The 27,411-nt window shown below is 38.1% G+C and overlaps 1 protein-coding gene across 6 annotated transcripts in view; it reads left to right on the forward strand.

The window, feature by feature from the left end:
• The window catches only part of sh3pxd2aa (SH3 and PX domains 2Aa), a 131,109-nt gene that overhangs the window by 80,040 nt on the left and 23,658 nt on the right, over nt 1-27,411 (forward strand). For 3 of the 6 annotated variants that reach the window (XM_053477687.1, XM_053477688.1, XM_053477692.1), the window contains exons 6-8: nt 2,312-2,337; nt 17,168-17,215; nt 20,861-20,989. In XM_053477687.1, coding sequence (XP_053333662.1) covers nt 2,312-2,337; nt 17,168-17,215; nt 20,861-20,989 — 203 coding nt within the window. Of the gene's footprint in view, nt 1-2,311; nt 2,338-12,548; nt 12,566-17,167; nt 17,216-20,860; nt 20,990-27,411 lie in introns of those variants that run through there. The other 3 variants (XM_053477689.1, XM_053477691.1, XM_053477693.1) reach the window with 2 other exon arrangements.

The following is a 27,411-nucleotide window of genomic DNA, read 5'->3' on the forward strand; positions in this document are numbered from 1 at the left end:
TTTAAATGCAATGGCTTATACAGTATGTACCGTATAGTGTGGTGGGTTAAGTATGGTGCAATGGGATAAAATATACAGTAGAACAATGGGATAAGAGTGAAGTGGAATGGTTCAAATACAACCAATGGGTTGAGGATAGTGCGATAGAGGATTAGAGTATACTGTAGTGTTGTGTGTTGAGTACAGTACAATGCGAAGGGAAAAGATTATAGTGCAGTGGGATAAGAGCATAATGCAGTGAGGATAAGAGTATTGTGAATTGGGATAAGAGGATAGTGCAGCAGAATCAGAGTATAGTGCAAAGAGATAATAGTATAGTCTGGTGAAATAAGAGTATGGTGCAATGGGATAAGAGTATGGTGCAGTGTGTCAAATGCAATGCGAGGGGATAAGAGAATAGCATAGTAGGATAAGAGTACAGTGCAGTATGATGTGCAGAGTATACTGTGGTGCGATTAGAGTATAGTGCAACGGAATTAGATTATAGAGCAATGGGATAAGAGTACAATGCAGTTGGATAAGAATACAGTGGAATATGATTAGATTATAGTGCAGTGGGATAAGAGTATAGTGCATTGGATTAGGGTAAAGTAAAAGGGAATTAGATTATATTGCAGTTGAATGAATATGTTGGCATGGTGGCAGCTTAGTAGCAGTGTCGCCTTGCACCTCCAGATCCCATGTTCGATTCTGTGTTCATGGAGTTTGCATGTTCTCCTCATGCTTGGTGGGTGCTTGCTTACAGTGTTTGCATGTCCTCCCCATGCTTACTCTGGGTTCTCCGGTTTCCTTCCACTGACCAAAGACTTGCAGTTTAGGCTAACTGGCATTTCCAAATTACGCGTACTGTGTGAATGTGCATGTGAATTTTGACCGGAGGTCCTACCATCATACAAATAGGAATAAATACAATGGTCACCATTGGCCTTCACAGTCCCTAGTTGGACTATAGAGGTTCCTTAATGGTTAGGGGGGATGAATATAGGGCAGGGAGTTATTGAAGAAGGGCGGTATGGTGGCTTAGTGGTTAGCACTGTCGCCTTGCACCTCCATGGTCCGGGTTCCGTTCCGGTCTGTGTGCATGGAGTTTGCAGGTACTCTCCAGGTACTCTGGTTTTCTTTATCCAAAGACATGCAGATTAAGATAAATGGCATTCCCAAATTGTATCCTGTAGTGTGTGAATGTTAACCAGAGGTCCCACCACAGTCATGAATTGGGAATAAATAGGATAGGAAAAATAGGACAGGTTCCTTGATGGATGGGATAGGACTGCTATGAGATAAGAGTATAGTGGAATGGGATTAGATTATTGTGCAGTGGGATAAGGGTATAGGGCAGAAATTTAAGTGTTTATTGCAATAAATTAAGTGCATAGTTTAATGGCTTATAAGGATAAGTCGTATAGTGTAGTGTATGACTTTAGAGTGGAGTGGCTTAAGAGCAAAAACCAATGGGTTAGGGCAAGAGCCTAATAGTATAATGCATCGTCTTAAGATCATGATGCACTAGTCTTAAATACAATCAATTTGTCTGTATAGTGGCTTAAGAGTATACGACTATCAGTTGAGATGCCCCACAAACACAGAATTGAAAAGTGTTTGTTATACTGAATCATGCATTAAATTGTTTTTGTATTCTGGGCTTTAAACAAAGTTAGTTCACTGTAGGTTTTAAATCTTGTGGTGGTGCTCATTAATTGGGTATTTCTCTTCCTTTTAGATGAATGCTTTGTGTTATCACTCTTACCAGGTTTCAGTTATGCTTCTATTTAATATTTCAGTGTATCCCACTTTGACGGGCATTTGTTATTATTTAATCCTCTGATTCCGTTCTGTAATTTTCTTTTCCGTTGTCTGCTTATTTTTCTAAATCTTACGGGCTTTCAGTGTTAAACACATAAGCACATACACATACATAAACTGCTGATACCTGAACAGCTGAGGAGTCGAATCCAATTCATTAATCTATTTAGCAGTGAGAGTTCAGAGCCTCCCTCTATTCTCTGGAGAAAAGCAATGAGATGGAGAGAAGGGGAGGGAGCAAACAGGGTATTGGGGGACAGAGAGTGGCTCTGTTTGGGTCACATGATGAGCTGCTGTCTGCCTGTTGTAGCATCAGCCGCTCGTCCTCGAGCCCTCAAGATCAAACACATGCACGCTCCTCACCGCACCGCACATCGCATTCTCGCTCACGCATGTGTGTGTGAACGCGCGTGAGCGTGCGAATGTTGTCAACAAGGACCTCAGCAGCAGCTGGAGGATATACTGCCAGAGCTCTAATCATGTCTCTCTGCTGTTTCTTCTTTTTCAGGGACTATGGCACCAAGCGCAAATCAGGTAAGAGAGAGAGAGAGAATATTACACAATCATCTTTAAACCTGTTGCACTGACCGGCAGTATGTAGCGCTGTGCACTAACATCATTTCATGCTCATCATCTTTCACATTGCCTGCATGCTTGCCCACTGAATGACTTGCAGTTTTGTCGGCTTAAAATGCAGCACAGTGTCTAGGCTACGTCTAGACTAGGTGTGATGAGGAAATATGAAATTACTTTGTGCTACACAGCTATAAAAGCTTTTGTTTAAAAAAAAACACCTTTATTCCTAGGTGTGAAAAAAATGATGATTTCTTGCAAATGCTTCTTCATATGTTGAGGTGTAGGATGTTGCAACAAACACTGAAGGGACTGATATTTATATGCATTTAAGCAAAAAATAATTTTTGGGGAGGTACTTGTTTGACACTTTGATTAAAGTTGCAGAAAGCGTACTGTACATGCTATTTGTTGCCTGCTTGAGTAGCGTCAACAGCCAAAAATGTGAGGACTAGGAACCACTCCTTCACTATTTGAGTCCGGTGATATTGATATGGCCGTGCCATTAGGGAAGAAACACTTTGTAGATGTGACTTTCAGGTCGTCTTCTGACTTCATTTTATTGCCGCATAATGTTGCTGAGTTTAGACCTGAGCAAGTGAAGCAAAGCCCAGATCACAACACTGTCTCCAGAGGATTGTACAGTGGCCAATATATGTGCATGATGAAGGCATCGCTTTAAGCACTTCCCTTTCTACCCCGACACGCCTATCACTCTGGAATACTCTCAATCAGACCACATGATCTTTTTCCATTGCACCAAAGTCTAATCTTCATGCTCCTCAGCAAACTGAAGACTGCTATTTTCGATGCAGTGTGCGTGGAAATATTCTTTATTTCACTAATAAATATAGCTGTGATTTCTATTGTTCCTTTTGCATGATGCAACTTCAACAAGTGTTTGGGTGATCTTTGATTATTTTTTTGTTGACAGATCAGCACAATCCTTACCAGGTTTAATATTGTGTTCGGCAGTTCTTAACCCAGTTCCAGTACTTTGAAATCTCCGTAGTTGTTTTCTTTGCTTGATGCAAACCAACAAGTTGATCTTTTGGAAACAGCGTTTTTTTGTCCAGGCAGTGTACAGTAATTAATTATATTATGTTACCCGACTTTTTTTAAACTAGTTAATTAGGATCTTGGGAAATCAAAACATGGGAATGGGATACAAGAGATTTGACCTTTGTTTTGTTGGTTCTGTGGGCTGGAAAATAAAACTTGATGTACTGGTAGTAAAGACCAAATAACGTTGAAAAAAAGGTTATTAAAAAAAGTGGGTTTTTTTTCCGACATGGAAAAATACAGGTTTTGATATGGGTGCTTAAAAACAGCTGTTAGGGTTGACACTGCTGTGCTATAAGAGAAATAAAACACTTGAGAACATGCTGTTATTGGAAAATAATTAACTTCAGTGTAACAGGTAACAGCTCTGGGTAGCATCATGTCATGATATTTTAGTTTAAATGTTTTTTAGGCCTTATGTTGAGAAATGAATTATAAAATTCTTAGTGTAAGTTCATTTAACATCAGGTGTCACCCAATAAAAGACCTGCTAAGAATAAAAATGGATTCTATGCTTTTTATCCAAAAAAACAAACAAACAAAAAAATATATACAGTATATTACCATGTCTTATGGACCACCAGTGTTTAATTAAATTGTTGACTGGGCGTCTCTACGCATCTGTCAGTCATGCTGCTTTTTATAATGTAAAGCACTTTTGTTACATTGTTATGCTTAGGATTTGGGGCGTGGCTTTCAATGGAATATTGAAGATAAGATGCTGTATTTCTTTGAAGTTCATTTCCAAAGCATCCAGCTTCGGCTAGTCTGCACAAATCACACACACACACATATATATATATATATATATATATATATATATATATATATATATATATATATATATATATATGTGTGATGTGCATGATGCATGTACAGTAACAAATAAGATTAGGTTGTAGTTTTATCTTTTCATTATTTTTTTTAAACCTTGCCTGCTCCAGACTAAAGGGTGAGGTTTAAGAAGATAACCGTTCGACATCAGTCTTTTGCTGATAATTGAGGCCACAGTGACTCAGATGATTTAGTATACTCCATATCAGTGAGGTAGTTCAGGCTTGAAGTGTTATTCAAAAGGATTCAGCCATGTCATGTGCAGTCGGGCTAGATTTCCAAGAAAGTCCATTTAAAGAATGATGTGCTGTTACTTTGTCATTCTTGGTGGTATTTCCTTATTGATGTTTATGAAGTGATCCTAATGTCCCAGATATCATTCTGATTTATGTGTTTACAGCCTGGTTTTCTGTAAAATGACTCTGACCAGATGTATGAAAATGGTTCAGTGTTCATTCTTATTCAGTGTGGGTGTGTGCCTGTGTGCATGTATTTAGTTTTCAGGCTATACATGTGAAAGTGCAACTAGATTTAGATTTTAAAGCTCACCATATGCACAGTCGTCTAACTGGACAAAGCATACAGTATACACACAGGAAGCAGCAGTCATTAGTATCCATTATAGACCACACCAGTACAGATATAATGGTTGTTTATCCTTTAGTATCGCAGCAAGAAAAAAATATATATAAATATATATATATATATATATATATATATATATATATATATATAGTGATAAAGCTTCTAGCAAAAGCATACAAAATAAAAGGTAATATCTGCTTACTAGCGTGAAGCTTACAGTAATACACCATCTGAAATTTGGAACTATTGGGCTTTTCCAAATAATTCCCTATGACAGTTTTGCATAATATTCTGCGTTGAAAAAAAGTTTATTTACAATATTTTCTTTAGGAATACGAACAAATATCAATGTATTATTTAAATACAAGGGTGAGTCAAAAATTATCCGCACTCTGACTGTAGGATTTATTTTGATTAACTGTTTTTTTGACATACAGTAATCTCATTGCTTTTCAATACACTTTGTCCATCTGTCAACACGCTTTTGTTAAAATATGTTTTAAGCAGAGCTTCAAGCCACAAATGCACCGCTGTCTTCACTTCTTCATTAGAAGTGAATGTTTGGTCTCATAGGGCTGCTCCCAGGGACCCAAACAGGTAAAGGTTTGATGAAGTAATATCAGGACTATAGGGAGGATGCTTTAACAGCTCAAAACAAAGTTTTTGCAGAGTGTGGACAAAAGTGTGCGGGCAGGCATCACTCAAGATCACAAGTAAAGCGTTTTCAGATATCCACACTCTTCTGTTTATGCTCTTCCGTAAGTTGTTTCTGCTCCAGGTACACCCAAAGAAAACAAAGCACTGCGTGCTGCTCGTCTTTCGAGCAAATCACAAGTGTGGCATCCATTTTTTACTGTCTTTCATTTTAACTCACTTTTAAAAGTTTCAATCAAAAAGCAGATCTAGATACAAAATACAATGCATTCTCTAACCCATTTACTTATTGATTGAATTAATGAGGCCTGAGGTAATTTTGATTATATTTTTAATGCAAATATTTCTTACTTATAACCTACTGAACCATATGGAACTCCATTTTTCATATACAGTAATGTATTTGTAAATTTGAATTAATTCGGGCCCATGTTGTTTTAAACACAAGGCGGTTTGTTTTCCATAATAATTGCCTCCCTTGACATGGTTGCCATGAGGAACCCCAGTAAACAGCTGGAAAATGTCATTTAGCTGGTGGCGATTTCAAAACAAACCTCGAATTAATTGTTGTTAGATGTGGATGCCGATGAGTCCACATCTCCCATTGTTTTTCAGAAAACTCAGGATGATCTCATTGGGGTATTAAGTTGCAAGTACCATCAGCGGAAAAATATGTGTGGTTGTGTTTTTTTGTTTTCTTTTTTTATATTAAAATATGGACAAGAAATTTAGACCGGTCAGACTGTGGCATTGTAATTGGACTCAAACGAAGGATTGCTTTGCCATGAGATATTGGTGTAGGTTAGCAGTTATTGTATTTTTTTTTTTTACCAATATAATGTGCAGAAGTTGATGTCATGTGTGTTTGTGTGTGTGTGTTTGACTGGCTTCAAGCCCTTCCAAGCATGCATTAACTAATCAGGCATTTTAAAACCATCTGTTTTAGTGAAATGATCTCGAAATAGGAGCCAAAAGGACAAAACCTTTTAGTTCTAAGTGTGCTTTCCAAGTCTCTTAAAATTGACTATAATTGCATATTATGGATTATCTTCAGGACTGGAAAAGTGTTGCGTCCCCTTGAACAGGTGGCTTCATGCTCTGGGAATAGCAGGTGTCCTGATGCGACATTGTTAATCAATGGTTGAGACTATCAGGGCAGGATCTGGCATTCTGGGTTACATCAAGTCTGTTCTTTTTTTTTTTTTTGTATCGAGAATTTCGGATATACCATAACATGGAAGGTTGTAGGGGAAAAAGGATTTGGTGGTAAGAAAAAATGCCTTAGGTAGCTTTTAAACTCCTTTTTCTAATTACACCCAAATTAGTGGATGTTGCAAAAATCTAAATGCAACAGTAATTAGAGTTAGACCATCCACTTTCTTTCCTTCTTTTGTTTTGTTTTTGGGCCAACTGTAACACTGGATTTTACATACAGTATGTAAAAGCTTTGTGAATGTATTGTTTTAAACATCACATCCTTGCTTAATGAATTCTTGAATTTAAGTTATTTTTACATTGGACACATCTTCTAATTCCATGTTTTTTTCTGATTTTTTTTTTCTTTCTACATTGTAAAATAATGCAGAAGCCATCCAAAGTATGCAATAATCTCCTTTGAACAGTTGATATTGAGATGTATCTGCTACTTATGCTCTGTAAAGCCTTTATAATGTTCAATACCTCTAATCTGTTAATTGGTGATTAACTCTAAATGAGCTTTGATGAGTTAAATGAAGTTTTGGTCTTGTTTTCCTGGGATGGTCTTCATAAGAGCCAGTTTCATCACGGTGCTTGATGGGTTTTGCAAATGGACTTGTCAATACTGTTCTAGCAAGAACTGTTCCAGAACAGCTGACCTTTGTGGCATATAATAACAACTGACTGTTGTTGTTGTTGTTGTGGTTGTTACTCAGTTATATAATGCCAGATGTGTCATTTCATTGGTTTGAAAAAAAAAATCCAGTATTGTTCTAGATTGTAAAAAATAAATCCAAATTTGTGTCCACACGTTTGATGACAAATCCAAACTTTTGACTGGTACTGTATGTATAAGAGGTGCCATGCATACAGTACATAGTCTAGACTGTCTGGTTAAGCATGGCAGTCATGTAACACTACCATGCACACCCAGACCAACCAATTTGGGCAAATTACGCACATACTTTATCCTCTCCAAATTGCTCAGTTAAATTCCTTACAAATGATATTTAATTATATGACCAAACTTACTCTGTTAAACCCAGCTTGAATACTAAAATGTGATAAAATGTGCCCTTTATGGACTAAATGAGCAGAAACATTAATAAAATAGTAGAGACAGATAAAGATACAGAATATGAGGGGGTGTTCAAGCCAAACCAGGACTTTTTAGTGTGCAGAATACAAGAACAGTGAGAGTAAAGTCTATCTTTAGTTTTCTTTATACCCTAATGCACTCATCCCAGCTTTTTTTCACTAGTGCTTGTACTGTATACCCTCTAGGTGAAAAATCTTCTCAGTATACCCGAGCCATGATTGGACTGCTTGCTTCACATCTGAAACACTGGCTTCCCAGGAACTCCTTTAATGGGCCAAACATGTTGGTAACAAGTTATCAGTCAAGGATTTCACCAGTAATTTTGGCGTTCTTTTAAATATTTGTACCTTTGAAATGTTTTACTGCAGCTAAGCGTCTCATCATCGTACTGTGCTTGAAGACTTTTGTGAATGACAATCGGTTCGTTCACAAGAACTTTCATGACGGCTTTGTTTCCCTCTCTTTGTTTTCTTTTTATACAGGTTAGATTGTACATATATGTTTATAATATATATCATTTTAAATAATCAATTTTCTTATACGTGAACTCATGGATGTCAGAGTTAGAATTCGTCAATCAGAATTAGACTTAAAGGCATGCTGTGCATATCTAGAAATCTAGTATGTACATTTGTGAGGCACTTCTGGGAAATAAGGGTTGTGGGATCAACTACTTAGATGAGTCAAGGTGATTAAGTATTCACAGGAGAGTCCTGTGGTTTATCAGCCCTGACTTTAGGATAGGCTTGCTGTCTCATTTGCCTCACAAGAAGCATATGGGGTGGTCATTTTTGGCCTTTTTCACACTGACCTGTTTGTACCATGTTAAATAGAATTGTGTCCTACCAGGGTTATAAAAATATGAATAAATACAATGATCACCATTGGCCTCCATGGTCCCACGTTGGACTACAGGGGTTCCTACTGTAGGTGGATGGTATAGGAGAGTGTAGGTGAACACTTAGTTCAGGCTTTTTAAAATTGTATTAAATTATAGCACTTGTTTAGAAAAACAGTAGTGCATAGCTCACATCCAGTATCTATTAACCTATACTCTACAAGTGTAAGCTCTTGCATTTTATGCGAAGGTTGGACATTGTATTTTTTATAGACCTCACTTTTGATTGACTACAAAAAGACAATATCAGTACTTTTAAAGAAAGAAGGTATTGACATTCTGAAAAAGGGACAGCCGATACAAGTTTGCAATGTTGCCAGATTGGGCTACTTTCATTAAATTTGGCTGGAAAATATGTTTTGATTTGATGATCAAAATTGAAGTCAATAATAATAATAAAAATTAAAAATTAAAAGTCGAGCTACAGCATGAGTTCTAGAAGTGATGTTAATATTTCGGAAGGATTTCAGCATTTCTTCTTTCTTTTTTTGTGTTCTGGCAACCCTGACGAGAACAGAGCACAGGAATGTAGAACGTAAGAGTTTGAGTGATCAAAAAATATAGTTTGTGTGCATCCCGCAAATCGGTTTTAGCTCAGTATTGTATTCAGAACTGTATTTTGCACTATGATTTTGGTAAACTTTGGAATGAATCTGTGCTTCACTTGTGGGCTAAACTGTGGGAGATCAGAGGGATCACGGATAAATTATAGTCTGTTACGCATTTGTTATTACTGTTTTTCATCTGGGCTCATTAATTTGTATATCAGAGCTAATTTGTTGGGGTTGTGGTGTTTGGAATAAAGTTAACATTAATAATTAGTGACAAATTGATTATTGATTGGTTGATTATTGATTGGTTAAACAGTTTTTGCAACCTTAATGGTCATACCTTTTAAATATCCAAGTCATCCATAAAAATTCCTTCTTGAATGACAATGAATGACTCAGGTTCTCACAATGTTGTCCTGAACATGCCCTTTTCTTTAGATTCCATGCAATCAATCAAGTAATTGAAGCCCTGCCCCATAAAAACTGATTGGCAATGTGTATCAACTCTCAAAAGATTTAAATAATAATGGAAACATTTTCTAAAATTCAGGAATTTCTTTCCCCACAGTGATACACAACACTAAAAAAAAGGTAAAGTGATGAATTTTTAACAAACTGCTACCCGTCAAGGATCTTTGAGACACAGCAGGCACATTATAGCCACTCAGTGGGGGTTCTGCTAAGTTTAACACTGTGCTTTACCAACAATTGTCAACTTGTGGTGGTGTGTTTAGCTCCATAGCTACAAAATAAAGGCATTTGTTTCGTGTGTGTGTCTCAGAGAAAAGTAATGACACAGCATTTAACTTTCCTCTTGGGTAAACCAAACCTTTACTGTCTCCAAATCCCCTGTAGACACAAAACTTTTACTGTCTCCATGTGGCCTTATTGTCCAAACTGTGTACCTGTATGCAGAATTAAATAGCTCGTTTGTCCATTGTTCACTGTGGCAGTCATCCGTATTTTTAGAATTTGGTGTAAACAATGAAAACCTCGTAAGTGTTGGTCGATTTTAAGGTTTATGGTCTGTTTAAAATGGCTTAAAAATGATCCGTTCTAGGCTCAGTTGTATGGTTGAATGCATCATTAAAAGCACAATTTTAGCTCAAATTTCTATTGAAATTCTATATTTATTATAGATAGGTATCTTTAGGTATCATAGGTATTTTTTTGTCGTTTTGTAACGTTGAGTGCTTTTTTTCTTAGTTTTTTAGTAAGGGCATGAGCAAATTATAGCTCGAGGATAAAAATGTGCAGTTTGAATAACATTCAAACAAACAATAGTTCAAGAGATGACGTCATTAAAAAGAAAAAATGAACTGGATCACTTTATCACTTTATGTGATTTTCAGGAAGTTTAGATGATGTAACTGTTAGAATCATGTAAAGATTTCAAAGGAGTTAAGATGTTAAAGTGATTCAGACATTAATGCAAAATAAGACAAAACAAAAAAAATAATAATTATGGAGCATTTAATAATTATTTCAGCGTAAATTGTGTACATACTGCAAATGTCAATGTTATATCTGTGAGATTCAAAACAATACCCTAATCACGCTGATGTCATGCCACGTATTTTGGCTCTGGCTCTGGTGAATGACTGTAGAATTGGATAATAATGTGAGTGTATAACAAGATTTTCAGGCAGAGAATGGTTTGTGTTTGTGTTTTCCATACAGACTTCCTTCTCTTGCTGCACAATGTTTTTTTTTTTTTTTGGTTTGACCCATGTGAGAACCAGATGTGTGTGTGGGTTTGGGGGGAATGTTAGTCAGTCTGACAGACCTCTGCTTACGTGGCATCAGGGATAAAGTTTCAGTGTGACGTAGGAATGGCCAATACTGTTTACACAAGCCTTAAAGGGGGGGCACCAAGGCGGAGGGGCAGTAATCCTGATAAGGGAGAGGGGGGGTCCAAGTGAGAAAGAGAGAGAAGGGGGGCGTTTTAGGAGTATTGGACAGATGGAGAATTGGGGTGGGGGTAGGCTTTAGAGTTTTAGAGGATAAGAGGGTGTGCGTGCATGCTTGTTTTCATTGAGAGGAACAGTCATAAATGGTGTGGTTTTACTACGAATTTGCATTTAGCATGCAGTGCACTTTTTGCAAAAAAAATTCTACTCCCTTTACCGGTCTCAAGTATTAAGTATGGTCTCAAGCACGGTGGGCAAAGTTAAAAAAAAAAAAAGCCAGTGTATTAGAGCCTGTAAGAATTACAGCATTGAAATTCCAAAGGTCAGAGTATTTGGGGTATTATGTTCAAAGGAACAGTTTCTTTTACAGTCCCCTGATGCCTGTGAAGCAAATCGCAACTACAATGAAAGCACTAAACATCCAAAGCTTTCATCCATCTATTTAAGCTACAAAAGTGTGCAGAAGTCGTTTCTGGGTGAAAGTGTATGGTTATTTTTTTGTATATAAAAACAGAATTTTATGTTTATTTAATATTGCACTTAATTCCAAGGAAACTGGAGTTAATTAGTTTAAAGGAGTCTCACGGTGATGTCGAAACACATAAAATGGTCATTTTGTTTTTTTAAGTATTTTAGGCATTAAAAGTTAAAACAAGTTCTCGAGAAGTTTGTCGTACGTTAAGGGTCAGTGGAATCAAGAAAAGAGCTAGAAAAAGATGTAAACCAGATAATGTTGACCTTTTAGAAAGCTGGAAAAGGACATAAATAGATAAATGTTTAGACATACCATAGCAGTGCGAACCATTAGTCAGGAATGTAAGAAAATGTACAACAACAACGGAAAAAAAAAAAAAAAAAACGCAACCAAAGAGTGGAAGGAAAATAAGTAAAAAAGCTGGAGACATCATCCAGAAATCCAAAAACAAACAGCGGGAGACGTAAAAAGTCCTTAGAGACAAAAACAGTCTACATACTGTACATGCATATCACATTCAGAGACATTCCTCAGTTGATTTTTATATATAGTCTACTGATAAAATTCATAGTCATCTTTGTTACTTGATAATAACAGAATCTAGAAAAACAAGCCTAAAACTCCATGAAATGTCTTGTTGGTTTTGTGCTTTTGACATATGGGGTGTGGAAACTTTTGCTTTGAGTCTTTTGTATGCCTCGTTGATAGACGATTAAGTAAAGGCAGAGCTGAGGAACTCTATTTGGGCTCGGAGTAGAAATTATTTCTAGGCTGGGAAAAAAGTCCACAAATAATCCAGAATATAAAGAATGTAGTTTTTAATATTTTAAAATAAAAAAAATTCTATAATTAATATGGATCTAGGAATACAAAACAGGCTAAGTTTAATTTGGATCAGATCTACAAATGAAGATTCACCCAAGCGTGAGTAATGTCTCCAAATTATCCGTAAGACAAGCATAAGAAAACAAGAGTAATAGTTTTGTAACTGCTTAGTGGGGAACTGATAATGAACGATAAAGCGGGGGTCGTTTTTAACAGATACATTTTTTTAAATTATTTTAATTTAAATGTTTCTTTATTCTTTTTTTTTTTTTTTTTTTTTAACTGCACATCTGAGAAACTTCGGAGAGTTTTCTGATATAGGGTTAAATAAACCAAAAGGCAATTAAATGATGTGATAAAAAGGATTCTCTAAAAAGAGGAAATGTTTAGGACAGAGTAGCAGTCAGTGTGTTGCTCACATGATGAGGGAGAAAAAAAAATCCGAAAAATCTTTTTGTACTGAGAACAGATGCCGAGCAGCCTGATTGCTTTTTGCTTCCTCTGCACATTTAAGTATTTTTAACCGTCCCAGTGTTTGGTTTTCTGGCTCATCTATTACTATTTGGTATGTGTGTATACTGAGATGTTTTTCTGATCACCACAGTTTTACAGAGTGGTTGCTTTGTAGTCTTCCTATCAGCCCAAACCAGTGTGCCTTAGTCCCAGGATTGGGACTAAACAGTTGTGTAAGGCTTACGTTTGCTAGCTTAAAGAATGGAAAAAAAGTCATGTGATCTGGTAAGTTTATTTATCAGTAATTTACCCTGTTCAGGAGTAATGGGCGCTTCAGGGGAAGAAGAGAAGCAGATAAAGATGACAGGGATTCATCTGGTTCATGTTGTGAAAGAGTGGTTCAGAGCGCATGAGACATCATTTTCACACATGGAGTTCAGACCTTAACTCTATTGAGGATCTGCGGGATGAGCTGGGGACGACTACGCAGTAGTTATACTCTCCAATAATCAATAGAAAATCTTGACGAGAAATTAATGTGACTTTGGATATATGAAGGGACATTGCATAAGCTCATCTAAATGATGCCACGGCAACTATACGCTATATTCAAAGCAAAATAATGTACAGTCCATACTGTATTATTACTGTATTAGTATGTGATTTTTTTATTTATTTTTTGGTCCAGGCAGTGTATCTATGTGAATTTATGCGCTGAGCTTCGGCGAAATACTTGGCTGATTGAACAAATCCATTAAACACTCCTGTTCAGGTGGTTGCTCACTGAGTTCACCAGTCATGTTCATCACCTCTCGCTTGTACAGTATCAACTGTCTGTATTAAAGCGGTCCTGATTGACCGCTCTAATACCAACAGTTATGTTTTGAATCGTCATCTTGAAATGATGAAATGTTTCAAAGACACAGGCCAATAACTGAATGAAGCCATATGGGGTGGTGTTTTTCAGGCACACTGCTTACCGCTTTTGTTTTTCTCCATTTCTATAATGGAGCTATTGTTTACATGGACTTTGGGGATAAGTGTAAAACTCGGAATGACAGCTAATCAGAAGCGCCTTTCCTTTTCGGCGGAATGTTGCTCTAATGAACACGTCATGTGGTCACTGAGGGTCAACGTGAAAGAAAAACAGGGGAGATCGTTGGCCTCGGGGACGAAACCTGAAAGGAATTAGTGCGTACATGGATGTTAGAGGGAGAAATAGGAGGTGGAGAAGTAATTTTAGTCAGCTTTTGAGTCATTACAGAGACTTTATATACTGTACAGTATATGCCATGTATTAAAGAAATGTTTTGTGATACTTTTTGAATGAATCTTTGTGTGTGACTCAGAAGAACGAGTAGTCTCGGAGAATGATTTGTTAATTTTTTATTGCCCGCAAATGCGCAAAGCATCACAAAACCTCTGTAGGTTATGCACAGGAAACAGAAATGAGTAGTTACCTTTGAGTCTTTTCGATCCGAATCGTCGTTCTTTTGTCACGTGACTCCCATAGACGCTATGCTGTGCCATAGATTTAAAAAAACAAACGACTCAGACTAGAAGATATGAGCGGTGAGATACTTATTCTGTTTATCATAATGTGTTCTTAGCTGCATTGTAATATTTTCATTAATGGAACTATAGCCAAAATTTGTGTATGAAGATGTTTTGGGGGTCTGTTTACTGATAATGTAACATTTATTTTATTTCTGATCAAAAGAATGAAATGAACTAAATGACTCAAAAAAAAAAGATTTCATTTTGATGAAAAAGATTCAAAGAACCGAGTCACCAAAATGATTCAAACTTGCCATCACTATTTTTGTGCATTTTGCAAAATTTCCCTTATTATGGATTGGTAAGTTGTATAAAGGCTAAATGTAACCCTCTACGCATAAGGTTATATTTGTCTAGTGAGACTGACTTTTTTTGTTTCTTGGCATTTATTTGGTAAAATAAATAAGGATTTAGGTCGAAAGATAATACGTTCTCTCGGTTCCTCATAGTATTATAATATTACTACTACCACTACTACTACTAATAATAATAATGCATCTCAACAATAGAAAAGATAATTGAACTTCAAAAAAATCAGTTTTTATCTACAACAAAATGTTAGCTTTTATTAATACTACTAGCAGCTTTAGCACTGTAGCTGATTAACTACACCGTGGTGGACAAAAGTATTGAGAACAAAGTGAGATTCAATGTATTAATAACATTCTTAAATTGTATCCAGATAATTTGTTATTTTATGCAGTGAAATTGCTCTCCAACAATTAATATTTAAAATAAAGTCCTTTACTCTTCAAAACGGAATCTGGCTGGACATTAAGTCAAAAAGTCATCCGCAGCACTCTGTTGTCACTCGCTCAATCCATGCCTGCTTGATCACCTCCTGAAGATCAGGTACAGAAGACGGTTTTTTAAATGCTCCTGCTTTCTTTAGAATTGTCCAACAGATTGTAATTGGGTTTAGGCCTGGAGATGACCCAGGCCATGGCTCCAGAAGCTGAATACCCCTGTCACAAAGCCATTTTCACAACTCTTCATCCAGATAGGCTAAAACAAATAAGTGAAATCACCTGTTTTGTGCACAGAGAAAACTACTCATATATTACGGGACATGTGCTTTGTTGATACTTTTAGCCACTAGTATAAAATGAGAAAGTTGTTATGAACAGATCTTTGAACAGCTTGAAGACGTCTTCTGGAAATGAATGTCCAGTCATCTCTCAGGTGAAATGTTTGGGATTATGTTAAATAATTAACAGCATCGATATCTTAGTGTCCTTGATTATTTGACTTGGCCAAGATTACTGATCTGCTGTGTTGCTGTTTAAGAATGTGAGCAGCTAAGTTATGAGATTCAAGGATTAGAAGTATTTTTGAAAGAGTTAGAAGATGTGGAGAAGGACATAGGGAGTGAACTCTTAATAAATTAGGGGATAAAATATTACAGCTAGGCAATAAAAGCAGATATAGTTAGCAAAAACATAGTGCCGAACTTTATGCCAATGAGCCAATCATGTTTACCATCATCTGAATGGGAAGGTTTAAATGAAACAAAAGTGATGAAGCACCCTAATTATTACTGTAGGTCACGTTCTAAACCTTGCTCAGCAGCTGCTATTGTGATTAAGTGATCGAGAATGTGTGGTCGTCTGACTCCCAGGATTTGCTCAGGACCCGCTCTGACCCTGTCTAGAATGAAGCAGTTACTCACTCACTCATTGTCTATAACGCTTTATCCTGTGATCAGGGTCGTGGGGGGTCTGGAGCCTATTCCAGGAAACTTAGGGCACGATGTGGGGTAGTCCCTGGACAGGGTGCCAATTCATCGCAGGATGCATACACACACACTACAGGCAATTTGGGAACACCAATTAGCCTGATCACCATGTTTTTGGACTGTGAGAGAAAACCCAACAAACATTTAAACCTTCCTGCACACATACCCAAAGCGGGATTCAAACCCGGAACCTGGAGGTACAAGGCGACAATGATAACCTCTACGCCACCGTGCCGCCTATGAAAGCGAATACAGATCTGATGTATAACAATGATGTTGTTTATTTGATAACTGTGGTCTTTTTTGCATAAAAATATCTATTTGTGTTATCTATTTATGACCATAAATGACCTAATGTGTCATAAGAATAGGAAAATCTGCCAGTTTTATTATTGTGTGACCTTGTGTCTGGTCCTCAACCTTAAGCTTTCTTGTGGTTACCTGAGCTACAGTATGGTTAAGATTAGATTAAGATGTAGGTGTAGCATTAATAATTGTCGGTTCAAAGTCCTCACAAGAATCATAAGACAAACCAGTCTAAAAGGGATCAAATTAGAGCTTCTTTACCTATGCATACCACAGTGATGGGTGAACGATGAATAGGTAAAACATTTAAATTCAGCCCAGAACAGGTCAGGATCAATTCTTAGAAGCAAAGCTCTAAATGTTAATGGCATTCAGATAGGGCATGGTATTTTAATGCATTCATTGGATAGATATACACAGAATTCCTGGCGGTAGAGCCACAGCAGGTCATGTTAACCAATTCCTGCTTCATCACATCCACTTGCTGTACTGTAAATAAAAGATCGCGCCGATTGTGTTAACATGTGTGAGTTAATAAATAAAATTGAATATTGCATGCATTCTTATAGTGATTGAGTACATTCTGCTCTTTTGCTGCTGCTTTACTCTTAACTGTTTTTCCTTTTCCTCTTCTGCTCTCCTCTGGCAAGTTTGGATGTATGGCCTACAGGACAGTCCCACCAAGTCTGAGGCCTCAGGTAGCTGTTTCTTTTTTTTTTCTTTTCTTTTCTTTTTTTACTGAATTTCAGTTCACTGTGCATTGTTCCTGCTCTTCTTTATTTTTTGTATGCTTAACTTTATAAATGAATGTATGAATGCATGTATTTCTGTCCATCACATTTTAAGGTTTTAGCAATTTAGTAGAGCTAAATTGCTTGATGCTAGCTTGATGATGTTAAGCATCTGTTAAAGCACTGAGATCTGAAAGACATCAACGACTTTGTTTTTAGATCAACCTCTATAGTGAAGCCATATCTAAAAATTGCTGTCTCGTATCTGACCTTATTTGCATCCCTCACCAGAATGCAATTATCATGAGTTTTTTGGACCGATGGCATGCAATTAAACACTTCAGCCAATATTGCGTTTCATCCCTTGGAAATAAACAGAGTTCAGCGAGGCTGGAACCATCTGGAGAACATCTTTTTCGGGTTCCTCATGCACAACCGGTCTATTTGGGGCAAAGCAGGAAACCATGTGATGTTGCCTTGTTTTAGAAATAAAATGAATTAAAGCTGAAGCAACAATATAATGCTCAAGGAAATGTTTTGCAAAAGATTGTTTTTCACCAGATGCAAATGCAAGTAGCTGAACTTTTTCACGAATTGAAGGTGCAAACTGTATGAGCTTTTGCCAGAACATTGCTTATGCACTGCAAAACGGCCTAAGTTGATTTGACTTCTTTAAAAGACATAAAGCACAGAAATCTAATTTTCTCTTTACACTGAGAAACTCAGGGTTCATTCAGACAGGTCTGAGTTATTTGCTGGTAACTCATTTATGGTGTTTAGTTTTGTTATTAGACACCGTATTAGTGTGCAAAACTATTCTAATTAAATACTTTATTCGAATGAGCTACATCACTCCCCTGTCTGTTCTAGGAAATTGACAGATTTTTTGGGGTAAACCTACTGTGCTTGTAAAAGTGAAAACCCCAGTGTGCCAGCAGGCTTATTCTGGTTGACTGCTGAAAAAAATGACCCTGATGCATTTTCATTAAAGAGCAAATCACCATCTGTTCAACGTGAAAGTGTTTTTGTGAGCTAAACACATACAGTAATGTAGTATATAGACTATAGCTAAAAGTACACGTGGGTTTCACTGGAAAAAAGATAAATCTATTTCGGAAGTTTTGAGAAAACGATGCAAACAGTGTAACAAACTGTGATTTTTTTTTTTGTCTTTGTCATTTTACCAAATGCTATAAATCCACCTTTCACAATTCTGTCAAATTTGATGAATTAGCTTACACTTGCATTCGTGGTAAGGTAAATTTGCAATCCATTATTAATAATATGTTGGTTGACTGCAGTGGATTGGCACCCCACCTCGTGCCCTAAGTCTCCTGGGATAGGCTCCAGGCCCCCATGCAAAAACTGAAAACAGGATATGCAGTATAGAAAAAGAATGAATTAATTTAAATAAAAATTTAGCAAACTTATTCATACTGGTAGCAAGTTTAAACAACATGGGTTCGAGTTTTGTTGGACACAAAACCTTTTCAGTTACAAAAATTGTTAAAGATTATGGGGAACATTAAAAACATTAAATAAAAGTTAATGCAGCGCCAACATATTCTTCATCAGCAGTGTATCATTAGCCTTCGACTCCAATAGTCTCTGTTTCCCTTCAGTAGCTGATAGCAGTGCCTTATTATAGTAGTCCATGACTGCAGAGGAGACTACAGTGACAGTCAGCAGACTGTATACATTCTATTTGTTGCCCAAAAAGCCATCGAACACAGTTAGATCCTCCAAGGCATGACAGAGAGAAGTGATTGCCTTTTTCTGACCGTGTCGTGTTTTGCTATGTAACGTCTGAGTTCAAACCTCTCTATATATAATTTGCAACATTAATTAAAGTCTGAAAAAACGTCTTTTATTGCTTTTTGCAGTGAAACCCATCACATCTACATGAATGCACACTAGATGATTTTCCTATTACTGCCTGGCAATCTGTAACATCCTCTAAAAAAGCCCATCCTACCCAGGCTTGGGAGCAAATGTTTGATATTGCAGCAAGACCTGCAGCGATAAACCACCAATGAGCGTCGATGAGGAAATCAGATTCAACTTCTGTCATGCGCAGCAGATCCCTGAATCCAGTTCATTTTATCAATAAGCAATGCAAAACAACATACCATGATTACAAATGACACGGAGCATAACATTAATATGAGAAGGGATATGGGTCATGCATGCTTTATCTGTAATTTTTCTATGTAAAAGTCTGTATAGTGCGTGAGCCTCGGCAGATATGTTGTGTTAACCACTTAGGATAAGATGCATTACTTTTAGAGGCTAGTTTTGTATAGCTATTTGTGTAAACACTAGGATATTAGCATGGCATATTATGGTATCCCAGCTTAGTATCTAGGACATCTTCTGCATGCTTTCCATCCTGCCTGTCATTTTCCTTAGCCACTGCTTATTTATGGCTGATCTGGGATCACTTTCCATTAGAGCGTGCAAGTTTGCATTCCATATGCTCGTCGTTCACCTCGACAAACACAAATGCAGAGGAACAAATAGAGACAGAAATAGAAGAAAGAGAGGTGAAGAAAAGCATTAACACATACCTGGAAACTGCCACAAACTGTACAAAATGTTGCAGGAAAATGAGTGTTAAAAAAATGGTTTGACAGCATTTAAGGGTGTTTAACATTTTTCGAGTTAGGTTGTAGACTTAGCAAAACTGTTAGTGTGATTTTCCAATTTATTGTCGGACAAAGTCCGAACATAAAAATCTGACTCGAGGCTCTGGATCGTGTTCACTAATACTCTAGCTGAGCTCGTAACAAATGCAAGTCTAATCATTTTTTTTTTTGCACAAAGTAAAAGGCAAGAGAGAAGGAAATAAAGAAAGTAAGAAGAAAAAGAAGAAGGGATAGAGAAAAGCAAAAAAGAAGTTGAGCTTGAGCTAAAATGCTTTCCTCTCGTGTTTCACATAAACAGACTCTCTCTCTCTCTTTCTCTCTCTCTCTTTCTCTCTTGCTCTTTACTTCTCTCTGAGTCCACTCATATGTTTCTATTTAAGGCTTGGAGAGTAGACTGCTCCGATTGGCTTTTGTCACCCCCCCCCACACTGCTACCTAACCGTTGAATGGGAGGAGAGAGAGAGAGAGAGAAAGAGAGAGAGAGGCCTTGCTTGCTCTCGTCTGTTTATTTTCCACCAGAAAAACTCCTCCAGCTCTCCACTCCAGAATCACATCCCAGACTGTTAGCAGCTTTCCCTCTCTTTCCCCATTTCTGATTTTTTTTCTCTCTCTCTCTCTTCTTCCATTCCTTCTTTTCTTTTTTTTCCACTTGCTTGAATTTGCACTATGGAGCCCCGATGCCAGCGCAAGCCTCCGCAACAGTCTCCTCCTTGAAGGAGCTCCCCGTTTTCTTTCCTTTTTCAACTTTTTTTCTCTTCCAATGCTCCGGCCTTGGCTCGGGGGAAAGCTCAATCTATATGGCCAGTCGCTGCAGAACATGCGCCGAGAGCAGGGGCTTCCGATGTGCTAGGCTGCAGGGGGGTGTGGGTGTAGGCGTGGATGGCAGCGTACAGGGGCCGCAGGGGCATGAGGGGCAGTGGGGCAGCAGGCAGGTGGCTGACAGCGTGTTTCTTCCCCTCGGTGCCAGGCCTGGACAGCACTGAACCCATGGTGTTGGAGCAGTACGTGGCTGTAGCCAACTACGAGCGGCAGGAGAACTCTGAGATCAGCCTGCGCGCCGGCGAGACGGTGGACGTAATCGAGAAGAGCGAGAGCGGTGAGTCACTCCCATATACTTACATTGGTGTATATGCAGAATGCACTCTTTGTGTATGTGCAAACTTGTAGCATTACAGAAAAACTTGTGGCCGTGCATGCATGTACAAATAAAAATGGGTTTAGATGAATGATCTTAGAAAGCTGATTCCTGGGATGGATACAAACACAAGAACTGACGTAGCTACTTGTGCTAGTTACCAAGTCTTTCTTCTTTTCCCTCAGTCTTTGTCCTCAAGAATCCCTCTCTTTCTCCTCCTCTTCTGCTCCCCCCCTCACCCCCCCTAAAGCTGCAGTCTTGCTCTTGGCTCCACCTGGAGGTGTTGTTTTGGCTGGTTGGTTGGTTGGTCAATCAACTGCTTTCATTTCTCTATCCCCCCCAAACCCCCCCGGAGCTCCGGGATAGAGGCCAGACTGTTGTCTTTCCCATTAGGAATGTCTTTTAGCCAGGCATGATAACTACCAGCCCTCCCCTCCCTTGCTCTAGACTCAAGAGGTGGGCCAAGGTTGCACTTTTCCAGCAATGCAGAACTTGGAGATGGACAAAGGAGACAGACCGAGATTTTGCCTAATCAGCTTTCTTGAAGTTGGATAAGCTGCAGATGGCAAACAAACTCAGCCATTTTTACTGTTCTTTTTTTTCACCTTTTTATGTGACCTGTGCTTTTATTTTTTTGGGTCCAGGTTTGCAGAATGTAAGTCTGGAACCAGCAATGTATTCTGCATGTATTTTCCATCCAGTGTACTGAACCTTGGCCACTTGTCAAGCTTGCCAAGCATTACATACAGATATTTTATCATACTGTATTCTTTGCCTAGTCAGAAACCTAACAGTGCTAGTGCTGCAGAGCTAGCCTCCTACGGTAATGTTTTTATCATTATCCCCATTCGAAAGAATTTTTCTGTATTTCTCGTTCACTCAGCAGTGAGTACAGTAAGTATATTGTTTTCTGCTGAGGAACAAAGCCATGGGAAAGCCTAAGTTCCTCAATCGCATTTGAAGTCAAGTTACAGTACACAGTTTCCCTGGTTTTATCTGAAGCATTTTGGAACGTTATTTTTTTAATATATATATATATATATAGATCTGTGCTGAAGTCAAACTCATTTTATAGCTGCACTAGTTGCCAGAGACTTTTCAGTAAATACCCAGTAGCTGTATTCCCAATTGACCAATTGATAACTAATCATAACTTTGATGATGCCAAAAGCCATGACTGAAATACATTTGGTTTTGATAAAACTGGCATCCACATCAGTATCGAAAAAGAAATCTTTTTTTTTGTTAGTGACTTTTTTCATGGTAAACTCCAAACATGCCGGCAAAGAACCGTACAAATGAAGAAGTATGTATTATACTTCTTGCTACTCTTTTTATTTTTTTCTTTATTATGTTCAAGGGAGCCATGCTGTCCTCTACTGGATCTGAGCTACAGTCAAAACTGAAGCACTGATGACATCATCGCCCATCTGTGCCAAGCCAAACAATTATGTGTGCTTGTTTAAAAGTGCAGACGTCCATAACTTCTTTATACATTTATTGTCACCTCGTGGCAATTGGTATTATGTTTCCCTTTGGCATGGTTGCTTTCTGAAATGTAGTGCTGTCATTGAACTGTTCAATAGATATTTTACTACCTCCCTCCCTGTTGTGGTTTTCTCTTTCTTAGCTTTTACAAGCAAAGGACATATTTATGTACTGACCTGACCAGAGGTTAGTTATAGCAGCAAAAGGATAATGCCGGACCACAGCCATGGAGATTTTAGAGGAGGTTATTATAGGCATTTGTTGAGGATAAACCTTGAGGAACTTCACATCACTCTTCTGGCTTTTGCATCTAGTACTCAGGATGTTGTTGTCCCTGAGTTCTCACCCCTTGGCTTCATTTGTTCCAGTTAGACTCCAGCTGTTTCAATGGAAAGCTGAAGTGAATAGAGGAGGACCTCAGTAAACTATCAACATGTTGGAGCGGATGTGTCTGGCAGAGCTTATGGATGTCCATCTGGTGTTACGACCTACAATATTGTCTAGTAAAACACTGAAGCTAGCTGTAGAGAAACAGTGAGCTGTAGAGAAACAGTGAGTTTTTCAGTTCCAAGAAAGTGCAGAAGAGGCAGACCTGAATCCAGCTCTCAGTCCTCCTGCAAATTTCCTGAAAAGAAAAACATGTGCCTTTGAAACAGCAGTCTCAACATATCCTTCAGTATCTGGATTATACTTTCTTAAGCTCATTTGAGCTTCAATGGACTGTTTTTACTCTGACAGGAAGGAGGTACACTATTTGCTAGTAGTACCCTTCACTGTGTTATATTATACCAAGCTGATAGGCATCTGAAATTGCTATTGCAGGAAATGTTTGGTGGAGGCTAGGCAGCTCTGGCTCTCCACTGTGTCATTAAGAGGAAAGGATGGAAAATCCCTCTCTTCCTGGCTTTCATAAAACCTTTTAATGACTCCTGCAGCAGCCACAAGGCTACTATGCCACATACCTCAAATCAACACCAGGACAAAGAATCTCGCTAAAAAATTTTAAAGCTGAGGTTAGCTAATATTCAGGTGTACTGGAATATGTCCATAAGACTTCACAAGCCTGCTGCTATTCAGTAGTTTCAGTTAAATATAGAAACCCGAAGGATTCTTTGGGAGAGCCGTTAAAGGTCAAGCAGATGGTATCTCTTTCAGAAAGAGTTCCAAGTAGAACCGCTTTAGAAAGCTAAAAATTCATAACCATCCAACAAACTCTTGAGGAATGTTTTTTTTTTCCCTGTAAGTACATGAATGCAAACATTTGCTACCAACATCCTGAGTTCCACGCCCTTACCCTCCCTAGTCTCCTGGGACTCGTCATAGCAGACACTCACCCCCACTGACCCCACCATGTCCTCTAGACTGATCTTTTCCTAATCCTTGATGGATTGCATTTGTCTTGGCACTCTTCCTAGTGGAGATCCGGTTGACTAACCACTGCGAGAACCAGGCTAGATCTTGACCAGAGCAGGTGGAGTCATGTTTCCATGCTAAGCTCTGGTGAAAGGAAACTGCTTATATAGTGTTTATCAAACAATGCTTACACATTAGCAAATAAATGATATTGCTTGTGCTGGAAACACCATTGAGTGGAAGTACGTAGGAGGTCAACGTCTAGGTCAACTTGCGAGGCTTCTTATATTCAGGCTTCTTGAATACAGCATACTTCCACTATCTAGACCCAAGAAAAAAAATATTTTTAGGAAAAACCATTGATGTTCAATGCGTTTGGTCAATATGGCCCTGGTTTTTTTATATAAACCATAACCCCAGCTGTAACCCAACCCTTAGCTGTGACTGTATAAAGCACTCTGATGTAGCATTTTTATGCTTTTCCAGGATTAATGCATTGCATGACTAGTATTGCATGACTCTCTCTTGAAACTACTGTAGGTCACTTTTGTGTCAGAAATAAAGTAATAATAATACTATGAAGTTTTGACCAGAGGCCCAGCATGACTTTCTCAGCATTCTTCAAGTCATAGCCTTCCTGAAGAATGTGATATTCTAACATTTGGAGGAAAAAGCTACCTAAAGACTAAATAACCTCCAGAAACTCTGTTTTTTTTACCCAAAATGTTTTTAAGTGTCTCACTACTGACGTCTTTGAGGAATTTGGACTAGTTCTTGAAGAATTTGTTAAGATGCAGTTCAAACAACAGCCCCAAAACAAGATGCACCCAAAACGGCAGCCATCAGAATCATCTGTTGACTCTTTTTTTGATGGTGTTGGATCTCTCAAGGATTGTGCGTTGGAACTGAACAAATTGTCAGCAACACCTTGATGTATGGCAGAACCTGGAAGATGTTAAGCCTGTACATTCTAAAGACTTAAAAGGCTTGGCTTTAAATGTGAATTGACAAGATTTCCTTGTAGCCAGAACAGAGCAACCTGTTCCGATCAGTCAACCTCACTTTGTGTAAAATGCGTCTTGTAGGGCCTGGGACTGAAAGGAGTAGGAGTGCTGATTTTGGCTCTGACCCTGTCTTTAATCCATCAGTTATAATGTAGGACGCATTCAGGATAGCATTCCTACTTTAAAATTCTCTTTAGGTTTCAGAACGAATTAACTCTAGATCAGAAATAGACTTGAGTTAATGAGTTAAGCTTTCCTGCAATGTGCTAAAGGTGGTTTATAGTTTAAATGTTTAGCCTGAAGATAGTATAATTTTCAGTATGGTATTCAGACAAAAAGGAAAAATATGATGATGATGCACAGGAGCAGATGATGTCATTATTTGTAACTGTAGATCCTGCAAAAAAAAAGGAAAAGAAAAGAAATGAGGCCTTGATGATACACCATCTGTTTTCTTTTTACCAGCAATTAGCAAGCTACCTATATACAGTACATTCCCAAGTATGGGACTGTAAATATAATTATAGTACAGTATAGTAATGAATATCATATAAAAAAAAAACTGGGATTGCAAATTTGTCATGATCTTTTTGGTATATTAAGGCACCCGTGCTTGTAGTATTAGGTCCTTAATTAAGCTATTACCACCCTACTTTTTATGTTTATAATCACATTCTATAATCGGAATGGAAATAGGTTAAGCCAATAATAATCACACTTTCACATTGTACCTAATGTGCAGTGTAAAAGGATTTGCCTCTTGGCCACAGCTAAATAGCGTTTGCTTTTTCTGTGAAACGGCTGTGCGAAGTATATATTAAAGTTTACAGTCAAATTAACAGCAGGCTAACCTAATGAAAACAGCATGTTCCACATGAACTTCCCACATTTCGCTGTTTTCACTTCAGTTTTTAAGTAGGCACAGTTTTTCAACCTTTCTCTTCCTTGCTCACAGATCTATACTCTTGTCCTGATATTTCTATGCCACGCATATGTCTGTGGCAGACATATCTTAATCATGTGATGCATCAGAAACTAAAAATGAAACAGATGTGTCAGGTAAAAATCTGATTAAGGACACGTCCAGATCATTTACAAACTTTTCCGCGCAGTATCTGTTATGCATATATGCTTCAGAGTGATGCATTCTTCCAATAGACTTTAAAGTTTAAAGAGTGTCCTTTTCCTTTATGTCTCTACTTTTTTTCCCCTACTGTTGTACGTAGATGGGGGGAATGTGTGGAGAAGAGCTGCTTTGAAGTACAGGCCAGACATCTGCTTACTCTCTTTACCACACTCCCTATTGCTCCATTCTTCTTTCTTTCATTCTCTCTCTCTCTCTCTCTCTCTCTTTCTCTCTCTCTCTCTCTCTCTCTCTCCCCTGCTTATTTCCTCCCTCCCTTCAGTTGCACCAGTATCCTGATAGGCATGGTTGATTTAATTAGTGTTGTGTTTTGGTTGCCAGCTTTGTCTTTGTCCTCTTAAGAGATGGTGAAATAGATATAGTTAGTTAGTTAATTTTTCCCTGAAAAATGTGCTGTAATTTTTGGGGCAGGGGTAGTTTGGTGGGTAAAGTGTTGGACTGCTGATCAGGAGCTCCCCGGTTCAAGCCCTGACGCTGCTTGACACCCTGATACTGTTGGACCATTGAGCAACCCCCAAGTGGTCAGATAGAATAAGTAAATGCTGCAGAAACAACGGATATACCTCCAGGATGGGAAGTTTCCCTTGCCCAAAGTGCTGGGTGGCACGTAGATGGACTCTTTCATCTTTCTTTTTATTGTAATTGTTGGTTCATATTTGATGTAGCGCTACAAATGTTCTCAGCAATGTTGGTTTGTGCATTTGGCTAACTTTTGTAAAAATTAAATAATTTAAATCAATTCAATGAATAAGAAACAGGAAATGAGCACATAGATTTGAAGTCCCTCCCCCCCTAAATGCCTACTCTTTCATGTTCGCGAGTAAGTCTTTTCCGATGACCTTCAGCGTGCTTTCAATTAGATGAACATCCCAATGTAGCATGCTGACACGTAGCTTTTAAACAGCTGTTGTTCAACTCTGTAGTGACATAAGTTTTGTTTTTTTTGCACACTTTTCAAGCCTGAAGCGAAACACTGTATTCACTGGAAAACAAACAACAACAAAAAACGACACCGTACGAAGTCCAGAAAGCTGAGGGCTACATTTGTTCTGTGTTATTTGCTCTGTTTGTGGAACGGCTGATGCAGGATGAAGTTTTGCTGACATTTGACAAAAATTGTGCCTGCTTAGCACTTGGTACAACCTGCAAAAACCTCGATTTGACCCTAATAATAATGTAGAAAAAAATTGACTGTGCTAAAATTGCTTTGTTTTTTTTTCTATCAATTTACAGACTAAACAATTGTTGCGCTTACTGTCTTTATTATGTCTCCACTTTGTGCGCGTTATGTTTCTATCCACCAGCTTTTATCTAAGACTAGTTGACCCACTGACTGTATTATTCAATGAAGCGTCTTTGAGGAAACGATCGGACCTATGTGACTAACACACATG

The sequence above is a fragment of the Clarias gariepinus genome, chromosome 18 (assembly GCF_024256425.1).
Source record: "Clarias gariepinus isolate MV-2021 ecotype Netherlands chromosome 18, CGAR_prim_01v2, whole genome shotgun sequence".
NCBI classification, from domain to species: domain Eukaryota; kingdom Metazoa; phylum Chordata; class Actinopteri; order Siluriformes; family Clariidae; genus Clarias; species Clarias gariepinus.